We start from the raw sequence: 18,103 nt of genomic DNA on the forward strand, positions 1-18,103 counted from the left end.
ACCTAAATATCCAAAAAACATTTAATTATTGACATTTTTTCTAATGATAATCATAGTTATTAAACTAGACTTGACTCGGCAAAACTTGATCTAAACCCTAATTTAACTTGAATATAAAAAAAAACATTAACATGGTTAAATTCAGTAAATTAACTTGTGACTCGATTAAACTGACCAAACTCAATCGAGTCATCAACATGAAATTTAAAAAAATAACAAAATAATGTCGTTTTGATAAAAAAATATTAAACCAAGGTGACTCGCTGACATGCAAATGAACCCAACCCCCCAACGAATCAAACCCTTTTCTATGTTAGAACCTGAGTCAAGTCTGACAACCACGATGGCAACTGGCAAGAAACTCACCATATTAACCATCTAGGTGGTGGCCAAGTGGTAAAGACTTGGGACTAAGGGGTTTGCTCCCTCTGTGGTCTCAGGTTCGAGTCCTTGGTTGCTCATATGATAGCCACTGGAGGCTTACATGGTCGTTAACTTCAGGGCCCATGGGATTAGTCGTGGTGCGCGCAAGCTGGCCCGGACACCCACGTTAATCTAAAAAAAGAAACTCACCATATTTGGACCTTTCAAAAAAGCAACCATGTAGCCCAATAATTTTCCGTCATAGCAGTTGAAGCATACATACATCCTCTTGAACACATTCACATCTAGTTCACATTCAATTTCAACATGTATGTCTTAGCTTGAATTTTTAAGCTCTTGTGCATAAACTTCAAATCTTGTAAACTAATGTTCCATGTTTTCATAGAGTAGATTGGTTATCTTATTGTTTACGAATTGAGTTCGAGTGATATGATCTTTAGACTACTTGTGCTTCAAACCATCAGATTCCTGCAGAGTTCTTCTCTGCTTTCCTTGAAAATACATCAAAGATTGAGCCTTTCGATAAAGAAATAGTAGCTTTCATGCCCATATGCCAAAATAAAATACATCTCATATGCCAAAATCGCCTCACACTGGCTGTTTCTAGCCACATTGGAGAGGGATGGATCAAATCAAATTAAAAAAGCAATGGAACTAGAATATTTCAACAACAGCATAGTTCAATGGCTGAGTAATGAGTTATTAGGAAAAGCACATTAAGCTAAAGAACGAATTGAAAGGACAAGGTTTCGATATGGATTTTAATTGTCGGTGATCAAATCAAGTTGTATCAGATTAGTAGCAATTTGATGATGTACACATAATGCATAAACGGGTCCTCCCCAGCTAGCTAGTGTAGACAAGTGAAATCCGTTCACACCAAGATGAACAGGAGGTCTACTTTTGACGAGCTGAATTATGCAAGAATCAAAATAAGAATTTGAACTTAAGCAGGTTTAGAGGTAGCATCCTTCAGTGAAGCAAAGATCCAAAAAGAGCCTATCTAGTAACTATAAGAAGCAAGCCGAAGCCACTGCTTCGTGGATGCAGTTGTTTGAGGTAGAGGAATATAGAAATGTTATGCATTTGAAAAAGGTGATAAAACCTGATAGCCGATTAATAGGAAGCCAAACTGTCGAAAAGAAACGGAAATAAAACTATAAGATGGGTTTCAGCTTCAAATGTTCACATAAATTTAGTGCTTGCATGAGTATTGAAGGTTTATTGTGCTGAGGTGCTAGGGATATTTACCATAAATATGAGGCATTTAACATAGGTCACAAACAAGGCATGCCACAAGCAACAAACAGGCATGGGAAAGATATGCCACAAGCTCACAAGATCATTTAACATAGGAAACATTGATATCACCTTAATTTTATGCAAATGAACTAGAGAGCTAACCCCAATCAAAGGGAATTGGGGAGTATTATCTCATAGAAGAACAAGCAAATCTAAGGTTTCAAATTCAACATGACAAACACAAATCAAAATCAAGGAAATTAAGAAGTTACTCTTTCTGCTTTTTCAAGAGCAAAGGTCCAACATTGTCTCCATTAGCTTTGTTGTGCTTTACATGGCTTCCATCACACAGTGGGAAAGTTCCTGACCTCCAGCATCTAAGATTAGCCAATGCAAGTTATCATCAAGAATTTGGAAAAGCAAAAAAAGAAAAAGAAAATCTAAATAAAATCAACTATCAAGGGGTTTCATAACATGGAGAATTTAGCAGATGAGCAATATTCATAGGACAAAAGAAAAACAAGGAAGAGCCCCCAACAGGGACAAACCTGCAGTAAGCAGTGAGTGGCTTGGAGAGTTCAGCAACCACAACAGAGTCCACTACCTTCTCTTCATTCTTTCTAATTTCAGGGTTGATAGATTGAGCTTCCGCTCTCACCACCACCAAACTTCTTGGCCTCACTGCTGCAATATTTGGCTTGACCCCTCCAGTTCTTGATTTGCTGAAACGAAAACTAGCACTTGCAGTACTAGTACTTGCTACTGTCATCGACATGATTAATAAACGCGTAGCCTTTATCTCCCACAAAGTTTCTTGAGAATTCTCTGGTTCCAATTCTTGGTTCGTCAAGGAAAGTGGGCTGGCGGTGAAATTTATGCGTGGAGTTTGGAAAGTGGTGGTGATCTGGTGGAGAACACACGCTCCAGTGACATGTGTGGACGTCAGGTGGTTATGCGCATGACAGGTCGTTTTATGGTATGGACATTTTTTTTCCATCATCAGACAACCAACCAGCCAACTAATTTTAGAGCAAAGTTGATTTTGGCCTGGGAGCTTCCGAGCAGTTTGGATTTTTTTTTAAATAAGTATTGATATTAAAAATAAATTTTAAAAAATAAAAATATTTTATATATATATTATTAAATAAAAAATATTTTAAAAAATAATCATAGTTGTAATATTAAGTAGACTTTCATCTAAATAACTTATGATCTAAGATCTAAATTAGATTAAATTTTTAATTAAAGTTGTAATAGTAAGTAGGTTTTTCATCTGAATAGCTTATGATCTAGGATCTAAATTAGATTAAATTTTTAATTAAATTGTTTAGTAAGTTTTTGCATTATATGTTATTTTTTAAATTGATTTTTATTTAAAAATATTATTTATTTAATATTTTTAGATGGTTTTGATATATTAATTTAAGAAAATATATTTTAATATATTTTTAATTAAAAAATATATTTTTTAAAACTCCTTGATGTTCTTGTCTTTAGATATAAAAAAACAAAACGTTAGTTTGAATGTTGCTATCTGTCTTGATTCCTTCACCTTTGATCCAATCTTGGTTCGTATCAAATTCGTATTTTTAGAAAGTCATCTCTTACCGCTACCTCCACGTGATTAAAAACTCTCAAGCTAACCTAAAAGGCTCATTAATTTAATTTCTCACTAACCAACCAAATCAATCCACGCCACCATCGTTTCATTAACTTAAAACCCATGGTAGATTCCAAATTAATTCCTCAACTATACACTCATTTTCAATATAGTCCCAAAATAAAATGAAGCCCCCCACTTATTAAAATTAATTGACTAGATGAAGAAAGTGCATCAAGATCACATTTGGTTAGTGCTTTAAGATAGAAGGAATTTGGTTGAAAAATATATATAAAACGAAATAAGATAAATTTGTTTTTATAATAATTTTCTAGTGAAATTAGAATACATGAATGTATGTTATCTCAATCTAAATGAATACTATTTTATATATAAATATTAACTTTAAATTACTCTAATAGTAAAAAGAAAAATCTTCTAATGGTTTTTCTATCTAAATTATAATAATTCTTTAATAAAAAATAAATTTTCTCAAAATAATATTATTTTACTACGTGATATTAAAATAAAAACATTAACAAATACTTTATGAAAAAGCCTAGAAAAAAGGGAATTGGGTTATAAATAGTTTAAGTTTAGATACCAATTTAATACTTTGCGAATATTCAGGGACTCGTCTTACTGCATAATATTCAAATAAAAACATCAACAAATACTTGATGAAAAACACTAGAAAAAATTAGGGATTTGGCTATCAATAGTTTAAGTTTAGACACCCATTTAATATTTAGTAAATAATCAGGGACTAGTTTTGATATTTCAACAACGGTTAAAGAGATCTACAGCACCTAAAGCAGAAGAACACACAGGGTGTCTCATTAAAGCATTTGTTCCTTCAAATACAAAATTCCCTCTCCCCCTCTCTCTCTCTGCATTTCGATCTTATAACCATGAAAAGAGGAGGTTTTGCGCATGGATTTGGATTCAGCAGGTGTTGTTGTTTGCTTTTGATTTTGATATGTGTAAATGGGAGATCTGATAAGGAAGTAAGAGAGAGGTTTTATGGGAATTTGGTGAATTCATCAGCACCTGATAATGGAGAAGGAAGTATTGCTAAAATGTTTGATCGTGTTCTTGAAAAAGAGTTCTCTGAAAATGATCAGCCTGAAGGTAAATAACCTTTTTTTTTCTTGCTTTAATTCTACTTTTTTGTGTGTTTAATTAAGGTTTTTGGCTTATTCTTGGTGATTAATGTGAATGAAAGACTAGAAATGGTAGAGTGAAGCGGATTCTTAGAAATATAGAATGTTTATGGAAAAGAGATTTGTTTTAAAGTGTTTAATGTGTTTATGGAGATGGGACTAGAAATTGTGGGGTTTTGTAATATATTAGATTAATTTGTAAGTTGCTGCAAGTCTTTTCTCTGAACAGAGAATTGTGTTACAATCACTTGATTCTGTCGATTAAGAGAGGGTGGGGTTTGATCTTGAGACAGAATTGAGCACGTTCGAGTTAATTTGAGAAAGGCTTTGATGTTTTAGTTTCTGAAAAGTGTTTTTTTTTTCTCCAACGAAAAGATCCCTTTTTGTTCATGTAATTAGTGAAAGGATGTTGGGGGAATATGAATCTGGGTTAAGTTTGTTTGACGGGCGAAGGGACTTGATTGGTTACCTTCATGTTGATAAGGAAACATAGCAGGAGGAAGGTGTCTTTAGACAAGTCTGAAACTTGAGTAATTTAACTGAATCAAGTAGGTACTGATGAACATGGAAATGATGCTTTTTTTAAGAAGGTAACGTGAAGCTTATAAATAGTTTTGAAAGCTTTAAGGTGACAGGAAGTTAGTTGTCAGTTAATAATGATTTAAACTCAAATCTTCAGTAAGCTTATAGCTGAATAAGAACTACTTCACATGTTGCAGAAAACATTTATTGTCAGTTCAAGGAATTAACCTAAGTCTATACAAAGCTAAGTTTGCAATGGCAGAAACATATATCAAATTGAACAGTATATCCTTTGGCAATTGCATTGAGATGATATTGACCTCAATAGTTTTGGCTTCTTTCCTTTAAATTTGAAGAGAATAGAGTTTCTAGGCTGCATATAATTTGCTTTACTAGATGCTATGACACTTGCTAGGCTGGGGAGTTTAATAAATCTAGCCAGTCCTGCACTTGGAAGTTGACAACTCGTGTGATCTTTATGTCTGTTATTTTGACTCCAGTCTAATGATTATTGACATGCCCTGTGGATCATAGGAGTTTCTGTTAATGAATTGGGATGGTAATTACCTACTGCATTTTATCTATTGGAAGTTGTTTGGTTTCAATGATTTTTGGATGATATTTAAGTTTGGTTCATATTTTTACTTTACCAGGTTCTGATAGAAGCAGCTTCAACAACAGTGTAGCTGACCAACAAGTAGGTTTATTTTTCTCTTAATTGTCTAAATTTAGTGATTGCGGCTTGAGCTTTAGTTTTGCTTTGCTGCACAAGTGCCTCTGTGAAGTAACTTTGGAAACTTTGACCTTCCTGGAGTTTGCTACTGAACATAAGAGATAAATAGGAAGAAGAAGAAAATAATCTTGCCAGGGATCTAGCTTATGCAAGATCCAGACTGTTAATCAACAGTGTGGCTGCAACCCTCATCATCTATATTAATGAGAAAATTTATCTTTTTTCAACATGTCATATTTTTTCTGCACCCCAAAAACATTGTTGGACCAATATCTTCTCCTTTGGCCTTTTCATACGCCAGTACTATTTAACATAAATACTGTCTAGGTATCATTATCTCCAGCTTTTTACCTAATTAAGTCTTTTGTCTGTTACTACTAGTTGTTTCTTAGTGTTAATTTTAAAGAGGACTTCTGATTATGTTTTTGCAGGCTGTATTGGAGACTGTAGCAAAAATCACTCACGAAAAGGGCAAAAAAAATGATACACAAGTGGCTAAGTATGGGAGTTGTAAAATATTTTTGGGTGCAAATTATTGCATTTTTTACCATATGTTTTGAGATATAGTTTCGTTTCCCTTTCTTTCTGTACAAAAGTGAGATTCTGATGTCATATATATCTTTCTTTTCTCTTTGTTTTCAGTGGAACTAGACCTTTTCAACTTCAAGATGTATTTTCTCTAGAAAATGAAGAATCTGAGGATACGGAAACCCTGATTGACAAAAAGGTGCACTGAAATTCAATGATTAGTTCTCTTCGTGAGATTTTTAGACAGATTCTTTGATCCAACTTTTGGTTTCTGTGGTCATTCCCTCTAACCTGCTTATCTTGCTAATTGTAGGATAATGTATTTGTCATGTCAAACAAGAAATCCAAGTACCCAATACTTCAAGTAGATGTGAGGTGAATGACTCATTTTTCTCTCTCTATTTTTTTGGCTGTTTAGGAGAGCAAATATTACTCTTGAGAACTCGCTGTGTGATAAGCTGTTGATTTCTTATCTGCACAGTTCTTGTATCTATATTTTGACTTGATTTAACTGTTATCATTTAAGGTTCCAAGTTTTGAATGTACTGTTAATGCAGTGTTATTTATTTCACATACCTGCAGATTAATTTCAGATCTAGTTGTTGCTATAGTTTCTGCTGCCATTGGAGGAATCATCTCTTCTTGTTTGGGTCAACCGGTTAGTATCTGTGTATTGTGGTTTCATTTGTCTTCAATTGCCACAATCTGTTGTCTCTAATGTTCAGCTATATCATGTGATTTATGCAATGCAGTAATATTTAAGGTAATTTTTTTTCTTTTGACATGTAATACATATGGCAGGTTATCGTTGGCTATCTTCTAGCAGGTTCCATCATTGGACCAGGTGGTCTAAATTTCATCAGTGAGATGGTACAGGTATCTGATTTTTAATTTTTCCCAAATGTGTACCTTTTCTTTTTGCTTTTGTTTCACTTATTATAATCTCATTGAGGACATTGTATGGGAAATGCAAGTTTTATGAGTTATCAAATGAAGTTTTGCTACCTTTTAATGTCCTTTTCATGTTAGATAATTTATACAAAATTCCAGATGGTGATATAACTGGCGGGACAAAAATGGTTGTCAGTTGGGTTGTTTCAACTTTGACGCTGACTTTGTTTGTGCATATAGTTTAGCAACTGATAATTGTATCCATCCATATGCTCCAACCCTTGTTAGGTGCTTATTATCTGAGAAATCCACATGTAAAGCATTTATATGCTGTAATGTTGATAAAAACAGTGGTGACATGTTCTCTTGGCTTCATCACAGGTTGAAACTGTTGCACAGTTTGGTGTTGTGTTTCTTCTTTTTGCTTTAGGGCTGGAGTTTTCTTTGACTAAGGTAAGCTGTATTTGCTCTAGTGAAGCTATTGTCTTAAAATTTCCTTAATTTATTATAAAAAAAAGAGAGCTTGTTTTCCTTGATTTAGAAAAGCTGTTCTGACTTATCATCAATGCAGCTAAAAGTAGTGGGCCCTGTCGCTATTCTTGGAGGGATGCTTCAAATTGTAATATTTATTTGCTTGTGTGGCATAATTTCTGTGGTATGATGCTTAAATCTTGTAACTCAGTTATGCTAGAAATCTGTATGATTGGTCAAATTGGATGCTAAGCTTGCACCACTGTTAACTTTGCAGTTGTGTGGAGCAAAGTTATCTGAGGGTGTATTTGTGGGTTCCTTCCTGTCAATGTCATCAACAGCAGTGGTCTAGACTTGTTTCTGACACTATTCTCTCTCCTTTCTATTTGATTCCTCCTTGTTGTTTGCAAATATGATTCATGCAATTTTTTTTATCAGGTGGTGAAATTTTTGATGGAACGTAACAGTAGTAATTCTCTTCATGGTCAAGTGACGATTGGGACACTGATTTTTCAGGTTGTATTTATTTTCTTACTTGGTTTATATTTAAGCATGTCGCTGACGATACATTGAATTTTGAAAAAGGTTTGCTGATGCACAACCACTTGTCTGATCTTGTGATCTTGTGAATTGTTTCAGGATTGTGCTGTTGGTTTGTTATTTGCTTTGCTTCCAGTTTTGGGTGGCAACAGTGGTGCTATACAAGGAATGATTTCAATGGGGAAGTTGTAAGTTTGTTTGTCACCTAATATTTTTTTTGTATAAATGATTCCTCTCTTTCTTTCCTTTTCCAATAATGGAAGTCATTTACTGTTATTGATTGATTTCAATGGGGAAGTTGTAAGTTTGTTTGTCACCTAATATTTTTTTGGTATAAATGATTCCTCTCTTTCTTTCTTTTTCCAGTAATGGAAGTCGTTTATTGATTGATTGCCAACCAACACCCCGCCCCCCCCGCCCCCCCCCACACACACACACACTTTTTTTGGTTAATGACCCCATGTAAATGATCCTTATTGAATCTAACCTCTACTGCTCACAAACTTCAGGTTGTTGGTCTTGTCCTTATACCTCATGGCTGCATCTTTCTTGTCCTGGTCATTTGTTCCTCGCTTTCTTAAGTTAATGATACAGCTATCATCTCAAGTGAGTTTTTGATAGTCTTTAGTGTGGGCCACATTTCTTATTTATCTTTGCTCAAGTACCTTCCGGTTGAGTGGGGCCTCTTTCTAAGCATACTCTTTGTGTATCTTGTGATTCAGACAAGTGAACTCTACCAGCTTGCTGCTGTGGCTTTCTGCTTGTTGTCTGCTTGGGTAGGTGAAAATTTTATGTACCTTTCTTGTCTAGGAAAAATAGTTTTTTACATGTCACTGCAATAAATTTTATCCTTTCCATGACATGGTAGGTAGGTATCAACTTTGCTTAACATATTTTTTGTCATCCATGGAGTGATATGGATTACAATATCATATGAGATATTTGCAAACAAGAACATCTCAACTGGCAATAGCATATGTACATTGCATGTTTTTGCCTTCTTAATCACGGGCTATTTAATCTATATGGTGATTTGCTTCATTTGAAATTATTTGATTTGTCTAAGTTTGATGGTTGGTTGAAGCTCTGACTTTAAGGTTGTAGGGCTGTTGTCCATCCATCAGTTACATGCTCAAAAGATCAATTCGATTTCTTAGCAGGTTTTTACATTTTACAGAGGAAAATGCTTTATGTGGTTTTTTACATCTGAAAAATAATCATTTGTATTTGAATCCAAAATTCCACGAATACAAGCAAGCAGAGTGGAACTGCAATATATTTTTAAGGCAGAGGATGTAAGAAAACCTAACATTGAAATTTGACAAATTTATAGACATCGTCTAAGTTCTGCTTGAATGATGATGATCGACATATGGTATAGAGCTCCCAATATGTGGTTAGTCATATAAATAGTAGAATGGTTCCTTGACTATGCTACATGTGTTTATACTTAGGCCTGAAATCATCAAATATATGAAAGAAATTCATGTTGTCAAACTGTGAGTTTTCATCTTTAGTTAACTGCAGAAGTTATGATGCTGAGATACAGTATGTCACGATTCAGGGCTGCACGGAAATTTTTCTGTCATCATGTTCTCATTACTCTTGGATTTCCTTCAACTATCAGTGCATTGCTTCTTGGTGATGTTTTTGTCATCTTGTTCTCATTATTCTTAGATTTTGTTTACCATTTCAGTGCAGTGACAAGCTGGGCCTTAGTCTTGAGTTGGGTTCTTTCATGGCTGGAGTCATGATATCTACCACTGACTTTGCACAGCATACTTTAGAACAGGTATTCTTCTGTGCAATGGATTGTGTGCCAAGTACTGCAACAAATGGTAGTATGGATTCAGTATAAAAATTATGTTCTCGGAAATAATGCACTAATTTAAATTTGTAAATTGACTCTGGATCTCTGTAACTTGTTTTAGTGGCTCCATCACTCTATTAATCACGAGACTAACAGCTGTAGTCGATGGACATCACCATGTTACTCTTTTTTACATGGGAATTATTCTCCGTGTGGTTATGTTATGTTAAAAACATAATAATGAGATTGATATGTTTTGAAATTGACTGTCTACTTTGTAGGTGGAACCAATCAGGAACCTGTTTGCAGCTCTCTTTCTTTCTAGCATTGGAATGCTCATAAATGTACATTTTCTATGGAACCATGTGGATATATTGCTAGCATCTGTGATTCTGGTTATAGTTGTCAAGACAACCATTGCTGCTGCAGTTACTAAAGCCTTTGGATATAGCATTAGGACATCATTCCTCGTGAGTTGGCTTGCTATGCTTGTTGACAAAAAAAAAAACAAAAGACAATTGTACTTGAAACTCCTTTCTTTTTCCTTTTTTTTTCCTGAACAAAAATTGATGTACTATGATGTAGGTTGGAGTATTACTTGCTCAAATTGGAGAATTTGCTTTTGTTCTCCTAAGTCGTGCCTCAAATCTTCATCTTGTTGAGGTGAACTCTCTCTCTGTTTGTGTGTGTGTGATAGTTAGGGTGCTATTACAAAACAGATGCGTATAATTTTTTATCATAAGGAAATCTCGTTTATGTGGAACTAGGGTTTAGGGTTGCATGCACATATAGGTGGTTTTAGGTTTGATGTCATGATTAGATATCTGTGTAACTATATGAACACTTGCCCATCCTTCATTAGTTTTTAAACCATTTTGGTGGTTTTGATGCAGGGAAAGATGTATCTTCTTCTTCTTGGAACAACAGCTCTCAGTCTGGTTCGTTTCTTCGATACTTGCAAATGTAACATGGCTTGTTAACAATGTTTTGGTTCTCTTGCATTAAACCCTTGATTGATGCTCATTCAGGTGACAACTCCTCTCCTGTTCAAATTGATTCCTAACGTCATGAATTTGGGTGTCCTTTTGCAATGGTTTCCATCCGAGAGTAGCACTCCAAATAAATGGTTTCCATCGGAGAATGGTACTCCAAATGAGGTTCTCCCTCCCTCCTTGTTTGTGTTTGTGTATGTGATTTATTTTGTGGGAACGAATTCTTACTGAGAATTTTTCTGGTACACATTGAAGCATATTGCATCCCATGTAAAATTTTCTTAAGACTTGACATGCTGTCACATTCCAGAACTCAATATCATTTATATCTTTTTGATGGATAGTATATCTAGGAAAGAGTTCCATATCTGTTCTTCTGCAGGCACAACCATGGTCTTACACCTCTTTGTGAGGGCGTCTACTGATTTCTTTGGTAGTGAATTTCCTTAAAGAAAATATTATGCAAGAAACTAGGGTTTGTTTTCATGATTCTGGCAATGCATCCACCATGAATCCGGGAATTCATATCCTTTTATGCTGCTACTGCAAAGTCATGTGGCAGTTGTCTGTGCCAATCATTTTCAAAACTTCATTGCAAAACAGCTTTTGAAAATTGAATACTTGCTCGTACCTCATGTCTTTTGTTCTGACATTTTGTTTTTGTTTTCACTTCTTTTAAATATTTCCAAGGCAATTAACCTATCATTTGTGTTTTTACAGGAAAGAGTTTCCATGATTGAAGTGCGTAACAGATAGTTACGACCTCCACATTTTGTAGTCTCATCACTTCGAAGGAAGTATAGCTAATCATCCTGGGAATACAAGGAATCCATCTCATTACTGATTCCACGGTTCAGGTTGCAAATAATCAGCCAGACAGACAATCCAGAACTCTCATGTACATACATATTAGGTCCCACATTCTTTGACTGTTGTATATACAATTTTGTGTTTTCGTGCCATCAGTCATTGATGTCGATCCACTTAAATACGTATATACAGCAGCAATAATTTTTTTGAAAATTATATATGCAGTCACAATTGTATTTTTCAAGAGTATTCTTTGACATGTCCAGTTTTTTGATACTTTCAAAGGTGTTTTTCAAAAAAAAAATATTAAAATATTTTTTATTAATGACATCAGCATATTATAACCATCTAAAAAAACAATTTAGAATCAAACACTTGCTAATCACTTTACAAATGTGCATTCATTATAATTTGGCTTAATTTTAAGGAGTTGGCACGGTAGGATTTTTAATTTTTTTTTCCTCATTGAGCATGAATTTCATGGCTAGTATTTAGGCAAATTTATTCATTTAAGAACACCCAATTGATATTAAAAATGCATTGCTAAATCATTTGAAAAAAAATATATTTAGTCTCGTTAATGCGTAAACTAGCCTGACCTTAATGAACAAAAATTCATAGCCTGCTTTTAACCTAAAAAAATAGTAAAAAAATATGGGTTTTTGCTTTCTTCACTCCATATCCATCTTGGACATGGTCAAATTGAAACCAGCCATTGTATAAACCAATCCAATTTGAGTTCTCACCAACTTCCAAAATAACGAAAGCCTGTAACTATATTATGTATAATAAATAAAGTCATAATCTAATATCATAACCATATAATATAAAAATAGTATTGCTATACTTACAAAACAATAATATTTTTTTATGTATTATAAAACAATAATATTTCTATTAATCTTGCTTTTATTAGTTGAAAGAAAATTTACTAAACTCAACATAATTTAGTTGGTTAATTTAAGATTTGGACCATTTGAATTGTGTTAGATTAAAAAAATTAGATTGAAATTAATCTAATTAAATCTGATTAATTCGCATGGATTAATCTATAATTTGATAATCTGATAAAAAATTAATTGATTTATTTTTCAAATTAGAGTTGTTCTAATAAAAAATCTAATTTGATTCTTTCTCAAATCAGAGTTATTTTAATTTTTTTTTAAAAAAACCTTAATTATTTTTTTGAATTAATATGAGTTAACCGACGACCCTAGGCAGGAGACTTCAAGTTTAATTAAAGACTTTAAAACTACATAATCTAACGGCGGGACCGACAACAACTTTGTAATGTTTTTCTAGAATAATCAGAAGACAAAGCTGAACTCAGAAGACCAATCAGATTCCTCTACTCGCTCGAACGCAACTCTTTCTTCCACTGCTCTCTGTCTCCATCTTTAAAACAACAGCTAAAAAGAGAATTATTTATCCATGGACCAAACCGAGGTACCTAAGCTTCGCTGCCAGCGAATCGGCTGTAACGCAACTTTCACCGAAGACAACAATCCCGATGGTTCCTGTACTTACCACGATTCGGTATTTCAACTTTTCTTAATTATTAACTTTTGTTTTTTGTTTTTGCAGTTGATACAATTTTGGGTTTATGATTTGTAGATTTAATTGCGAAAATGTGATAGCTTTTTGTGTTTTGTTCGATTCCTCGTGTAAAGGGAAAAAAATTGATGTTTTTAGAGAAATATAGGATAAGGGAGTTGTCATCGTCTGTTCTTAAGGTGGCTGATTTAATGTGCAAGAGAGGATTGGGTAGAAAGTTAAGTAATTTTTTCATGATTTAAGTAAAAAAGCTGACAAATGTCGTTATTCTATCCGCACGGCATGGTTTGATTAAAGATCATGATGATTGTTAAGAGCACTGAATCTTGTCAGTGTGGTATAGGGAAGAGTACTTAATCTTGTCAGAGTGGTATAGGGTTTTTGTAAAATTCTTAGATACGTAAAATGTTCCTCGTTTACAATCATTGTCTTTGATTTTCTCAAGCACAGCTCCACCAGGAAGAAAATTTTCATGCTTTTAACAGATGTGAAAAGATAAATAAATTCAATTGTTACTTAATAAAAATGCAGGATAAGGATGTCATATTGAATCCTGGGCAACAGCTCTTCAAAATATATTAACGTGTTCAATGTGCTACATATTATAGGGTTATTAAATGCTTAGATTCAAATAATGGCTATTGTGTAATGGAATCCAAAGGTCCCTGTCCCAACAGTAGGATAATGGATTTTATCCATTTATTGTGCAGCTTCATGCATTTCTTTTTCAGTTTCTGCCTTACGTTTTGTAGAAATTTGTATTTTGATAGTCTTGGACTTTGGTAGTACATATGTTTTTCTATTATATCTTGTGCAAGGTTATCTTATTTGATTACAGAAGGAAATTTTTTTTGAATATAGTGTGCGTTTGTGTATTATACTGATTAACCTTTTCCCTTGATTGCTTTGGTGCGGTTTCACTGCATGTGCGGATATGCATTGGCAGGGGGTATGTCATATTTTTTTCTTATGATTTAGTTGGTTATTTTGAAAAAGAAATAGGCTTTTTATTCATTACCTTAATCTTGCTTAATTCCATTTTCCAGCCATTCTTTCATGATGGAATGAAAGAGTGGAGTTGTTGCAAGAAAAGGAGTCATGATTTCAGCTTGTTTCTGGAGATTCCAGGGTAGGTCCTGTGCCCTCATTTTTCTGCTACTTTTCTTAGGCAGATGTGAATATGGTAGGATTTCTGATAAAATATGACTTCTTCTTGGTTGAATGAACTAGCTCAAACTGGTCATGGTTGATATTTTGCATTTACATTGATAATATGCTTATATGTGTATCAGCGTTGGTCACTCAAAAGTTTTTTTTTCCTGTGATGAAGATGTAAAACAGGTAAACACACAACTGAGAAACCAGTGTTAGCAAAGGCGACTCCAACTCCCACCCCAAAGAATCCATTTTCTCCTCCCACTGCAGCTCCTGCTACCAACTCATCCTCAAAAGAATCTTGCCCTAGATGCAAGCAAGGCTTTTTTTGCTCGGATCATGGTAGTGTCATTTGAATGCTTTTAATAACCACAACAATTGATATTACAGTTTTAAAACCAAACTGAAAAAAAAGGGGGAAAGAAAAATTATCTATCTAGATTATATAGAAGTGATGTATGAACCGTTTCATTGCATGGAAGCATGTTAGTGTTTGCGTTATTGAATTGAAAAGCCATCAAGCTCTGTTAACACAAATATGATCCTCAGAATGCTAGCTGGTGACAAATTGAGAAATACTTCCGAGAGCTTGTAAGATCTTTTAAATTGTGCAAAGTAGCTTAATTTCTAGTTTTGGGAAACGGTACCCCTAAGATCCGCTAGCTGGTGGAATTCTTTGACATGGCCTGGGATGTTAAGTGAGTGGTAAGGAGTAAAATTCCAATTTTCCAAGTAAAAGAGTTAATATTATTTTAAGTGAATAAAAAGTTTTTTTGAATTGCACAAGCAGCTGGCTTCATCTTTATTATTCCTTTTGTGGCCATCTTCACACTGTTGCATCAATTTTGTAATTGGTGCGTTTTAAACTCCCATGTACCTGGTTTCCGCATTATACATCGATTTATTGCTTTTAAAGCTGAAGCGCTTCATGTCCTTTTTAGGGTCACAAGCACAACCCAAAGCTGCACCACCTAAAAGCTATGCTTCTGCTCCAGCAAAAAAGGTAGTTGATATAAACGAGCCCCAGACGTGCAAGAATCAGGGATGTGGACAAACTTTCAAGGAGAAGGATAATCATGAAACTGCCTGTAATTACCATCCCGGGCCTGCTGTTTTTCATGATCGAATGAGAGGGGTGTGTATAATTTACTGCATTTTTACTTCCAACCTGCTCTCTTTTTTTCTTTTTCTTGTTTTACTATTACCTTTTAATTACATGTAATTTTGCAGTGGAAGTGTTGTGACATCCATGTCAAGGAGTTTGATGAATTCATGAGCGTTCCACCTTGCAGCAAGGGCTGGCACGATGCTGATCCAGCATCTTAAACTGCAGGTGTTGGTCAGGATGGTGAATTTCTTTGTTCTATTCTACGGGTTTGTTCTACTGGAATTAACTTCTAGTGAATCCATCACGTTTGCTTTCCCATCATATTGTTATGACATTGACCTTCAATGGTTTTTAAAGAAGAAACCAGGACAGGAAGATCTTCCCTTTTGACACGATTTAGTCTGTGAACTTGCAGCATTTATCCTTCATTGAGCCATGAAATTAGTAAGGGCTCATTTTGTCTTGAAACATGCCTGCGTATTTAGGCTATTTGTGTGTAAAGATTGGTATTTTGTGGATTGTCTTAAACTTGAATTTCAATGGAGAAACCATTATATCTATTTCCCCCCTTAAGAAGCCATTTTTTTCCCTTTATTACGAAGGGCATAAATCCTAGCAAACACAGAAGCCGTTTTCAACCCTCCATGTTTACAGGCTACAAAAGGACCAGGATTTGGGCTTATGATTTGTTGTGTAATATCCCACCACTCCAAAGTCCAAAGCCATCAAAGACAATTTAAGAGGCCACAAATCCATGAGTTTTTATTCATGGCCCCTTGCGGGAGTCCTTTGCCTTGGGAAGCCTTGGTGCCATATTCTGGAGCCAGTGTTTTTTCACCGAGGCATCGTTCTCCATATCCTTGTAAATTAGGTAGTTTTAGGTACATTTTTTAAAAATTAAAGTGTTTGGTTTTTTTCTTATAATCAGTTAAAAATTGTGTTTTATTTAAAGCACGTCAAGATCAAACATACCGTAAGATCAAGGCTGTCCCTTTATCTCCACCATTGATGTACCGTCATAGCTCAATTAGAGAATTCATGAAAAATTAATGGCTGCCAAACGCTAAAGTTAAACAGTAGTTGGAAATGGACAAGGAGTGTATCCTTTCACTTACCAGCTAGGTACCAAGCTTCAAGCTTTGTAAAGCAGTGGAATACCCTTCGGTGCTTCACTTGAGAAGTCTCTCCTCAGCCTCAAGGGAAGGGAATATGCATTAGTGCAGAGCAATGATGGGTGGGCACTGGCCACAAACTTCACATCAATTTCAAAGGAAAGAATTGTGATAGTCTTCCTTCACAAAGCAGAACAGTGTACGGATAGCAATCACGGGTCCTATGATGGATGTCATCAATACTCATCTTTATTTCTCTGCCAAAACAACTTTGGTTTGGGTCCCGCAATTCCCTAGCCTGCTAAATGCTCACCAGGCATCTAAATATACACCACAGCACAAGCCACAGCCACAGGCACCCTCGTTGTTGCTTGTTCCAACACTAGTGTTGATTCCTTGGTCCACTGTTTGTCTCCTCTTTCCATATCTTTCACCGCTGCTTAGAAACCACGCATGCATAGTGATTTCTTCAGGGCAATGTGACAACAATTACTTACAGAAGAACCACGTAGTATTGACGAATGTTTTTGTTCAATTTGTTTTCGAACTTGAACTCTGGCTAATCCACATGGTAAGTAGGTGTTAGAAAGAAAGAGATCTAGATTCTCACTCAATGATTGCAAATCCCGCCCTGCCCTTGGAAAGAGAACAAAACAAATGCTTCACTGGGTAATACCCAGCATCGAAAACCACAATTGTTAGGGAAATAACGACGATTTCATTATCGAATAGAAAAATGCAAGGCATGCATGTGTTTCTTGAACCCTAGAAAGTACATTTTACCTTTTAGTAAGCTCACATCAATCCCAACTTTCTGAGACTCCATATTAAAATCCACTACCGTACATGAATAGGGTCCCACCTAGTTCTGCTGCAGGTAATGCGCTCAGATTGGTGTCACGCCGGCAGAGCAAGCAGATGGCTGAAACCGGCGAGACAGTCGCTGGTGCTGCTGGCTACTGCTCTATTGTTACTGTTTTTTATGACAACTGGCTGTGTCAGGGTGTGTTGTTTTCTTGAGATTAGCAGGTTGTTTCGGATTTTTTACAGCGTGTATTAACTGTTGAGATTTGTTGTCGTGAAGGAGATTCGGGGAGAAGCTAAAAGACAGCCAAAATAAATAAATAACACAAAAACTTTTAAGAGAAAAAAGGACGGCAGTTTTATGTTTTAAAAATATTTTAAAAAAAATTATTTTTTTTACTTTTTACATTTGTAATATTTATTATCTACACTTTGACTTATTTATACTAATTTTTTCTTTTTATTTTTTTAATTTATTTTTTATTTTTATGCTTATTTTTGAAAATTTCTTTGTATAAAACTAAAAGTGAATAGTGTTTTATAGTAGTAATTGTAATATTTTTTTTATGTTAAAAATTAATTTGAGATATAATATTTATTTATTATATTATATATAAGTATTAATTTTTTAATTTATTATACTAAAATACATATTAAAAAAATCTAATCTGACTTAATTTATTA

General features: G+C 34.6%; 3 protein-coding genes across 4 annotated transcripts; 2 read left to right on the forward strand and 1 right to left on the reverse strand.

Moving 5' to 3' along the window:
- Positions 1-1,675: 1,675 nt before the first annotated feature.
- Positions 1,676-2,655, reverse strand: NEET (2 iron, 2 sulfur cluster binding protein). Its single transcript, XM_011043371.1, has 2 exons — positions 2,175-2,655; positions 1,676-2,003 (listed from the first exon to the last, which is right to left on the reverse strand). Exons 1-2 carry the CDS (start codon positions 2,624-2,626, stop codon positions 1,895-1,897), a joined length of 561 nt encoding a protein of 186 aa, XP_011041673.1. The 5' UTR covers positions 2,627-2,655; the 3' UTR covers positions 1,676-1,894.
- A 1,384-nt stretch (positions 2,656-4,039) lies between these two features.
- Positions 4,040-11,935, forward strand: LOC105137581 (K(+) efflux antiporter 5). Of its 2 annotated transcripts, none has more exons than XM_011043372.1 (20): positions 4,040-4,357; positions 5,565-5,608; positions 6,076-6,143; positions 6,287-6,371; positions 6,486-6,547; positions 6,755-6,830; positions 6,974-7,048; positions 7,445-7,516; positions 7,635-7,718; positions 7,812-7,880; positions 7,973-8,050; positions 8,174-8,262; positions 8,584-8,680; positions 8,797-8,850; positions 9,771-9,866; positions 10,166-10,354; positions 10,470-10,547; positions 10,778-10,822; positions 10,913-11,041; positions 11,597-11,935. In XM_011043372.1, the coding sequence occupies exons 1-20, from the start codon at positions 4,138-4,140 to the stop codon at positions 11,630-11,632; spliced, it is 1,746 nt and encodes a 581-aa protein (XP_011041674.1). In that variant the 5' UTR covers positions 4,040-4,137; the 3' UTR covers positions 11,633-11,935. The 2 variants fall into 2 exon arrangements, with proteins under 2 accessions (XP_011041674.1, XP_011041675.1); XM_011043373.1 differs by having other exon boundaries at positions 10,913-11,027.
- Positions 11,936-12,958: 1,023 nt separating this feature from the next.
- Positions 12,959-16,063, forward strand: PBS2 (cysteine and histidine-rich domain-containing protein RAR1). Its single transcript, XM_011043374.1, has 6 exons — positions 12,959-13,222; positions 14,187-14,189; positions 14,287-14,369; positions 14,571-14,737; positions 15,337-15,530; positions 15,626-16,063. Exons 1-6 carry the CDS (start codon positions 13,118-13,120, stop codon positions 15,719-15,721), a joined length of 648 nt encoding a protein of 215 aa, XP_011041676.1. The 5' UTR covers positions 12,959-13,117; the 3' UTR covers positions 15,722-16,063.
- Positions 16,064-18,103: the final 2,040 nt, after the last annotated feature.

Source organism: Populus euphratica, unplaced genomic scaffold (genome assembly GCF_000495115.2).
Source record: "Populus euphratica unplaced genomic scaffold, PopEup_1.0 scaffold149.1, whole genome shotgun sequence".
Classification (NCBI taxonomy): domain Eukaryota; kingdom Viridiplantae; phylum Streptophyta; class Magnoliopsida; order Malpighiales; family Salicaceae; genus Populus; species Populus euphratica.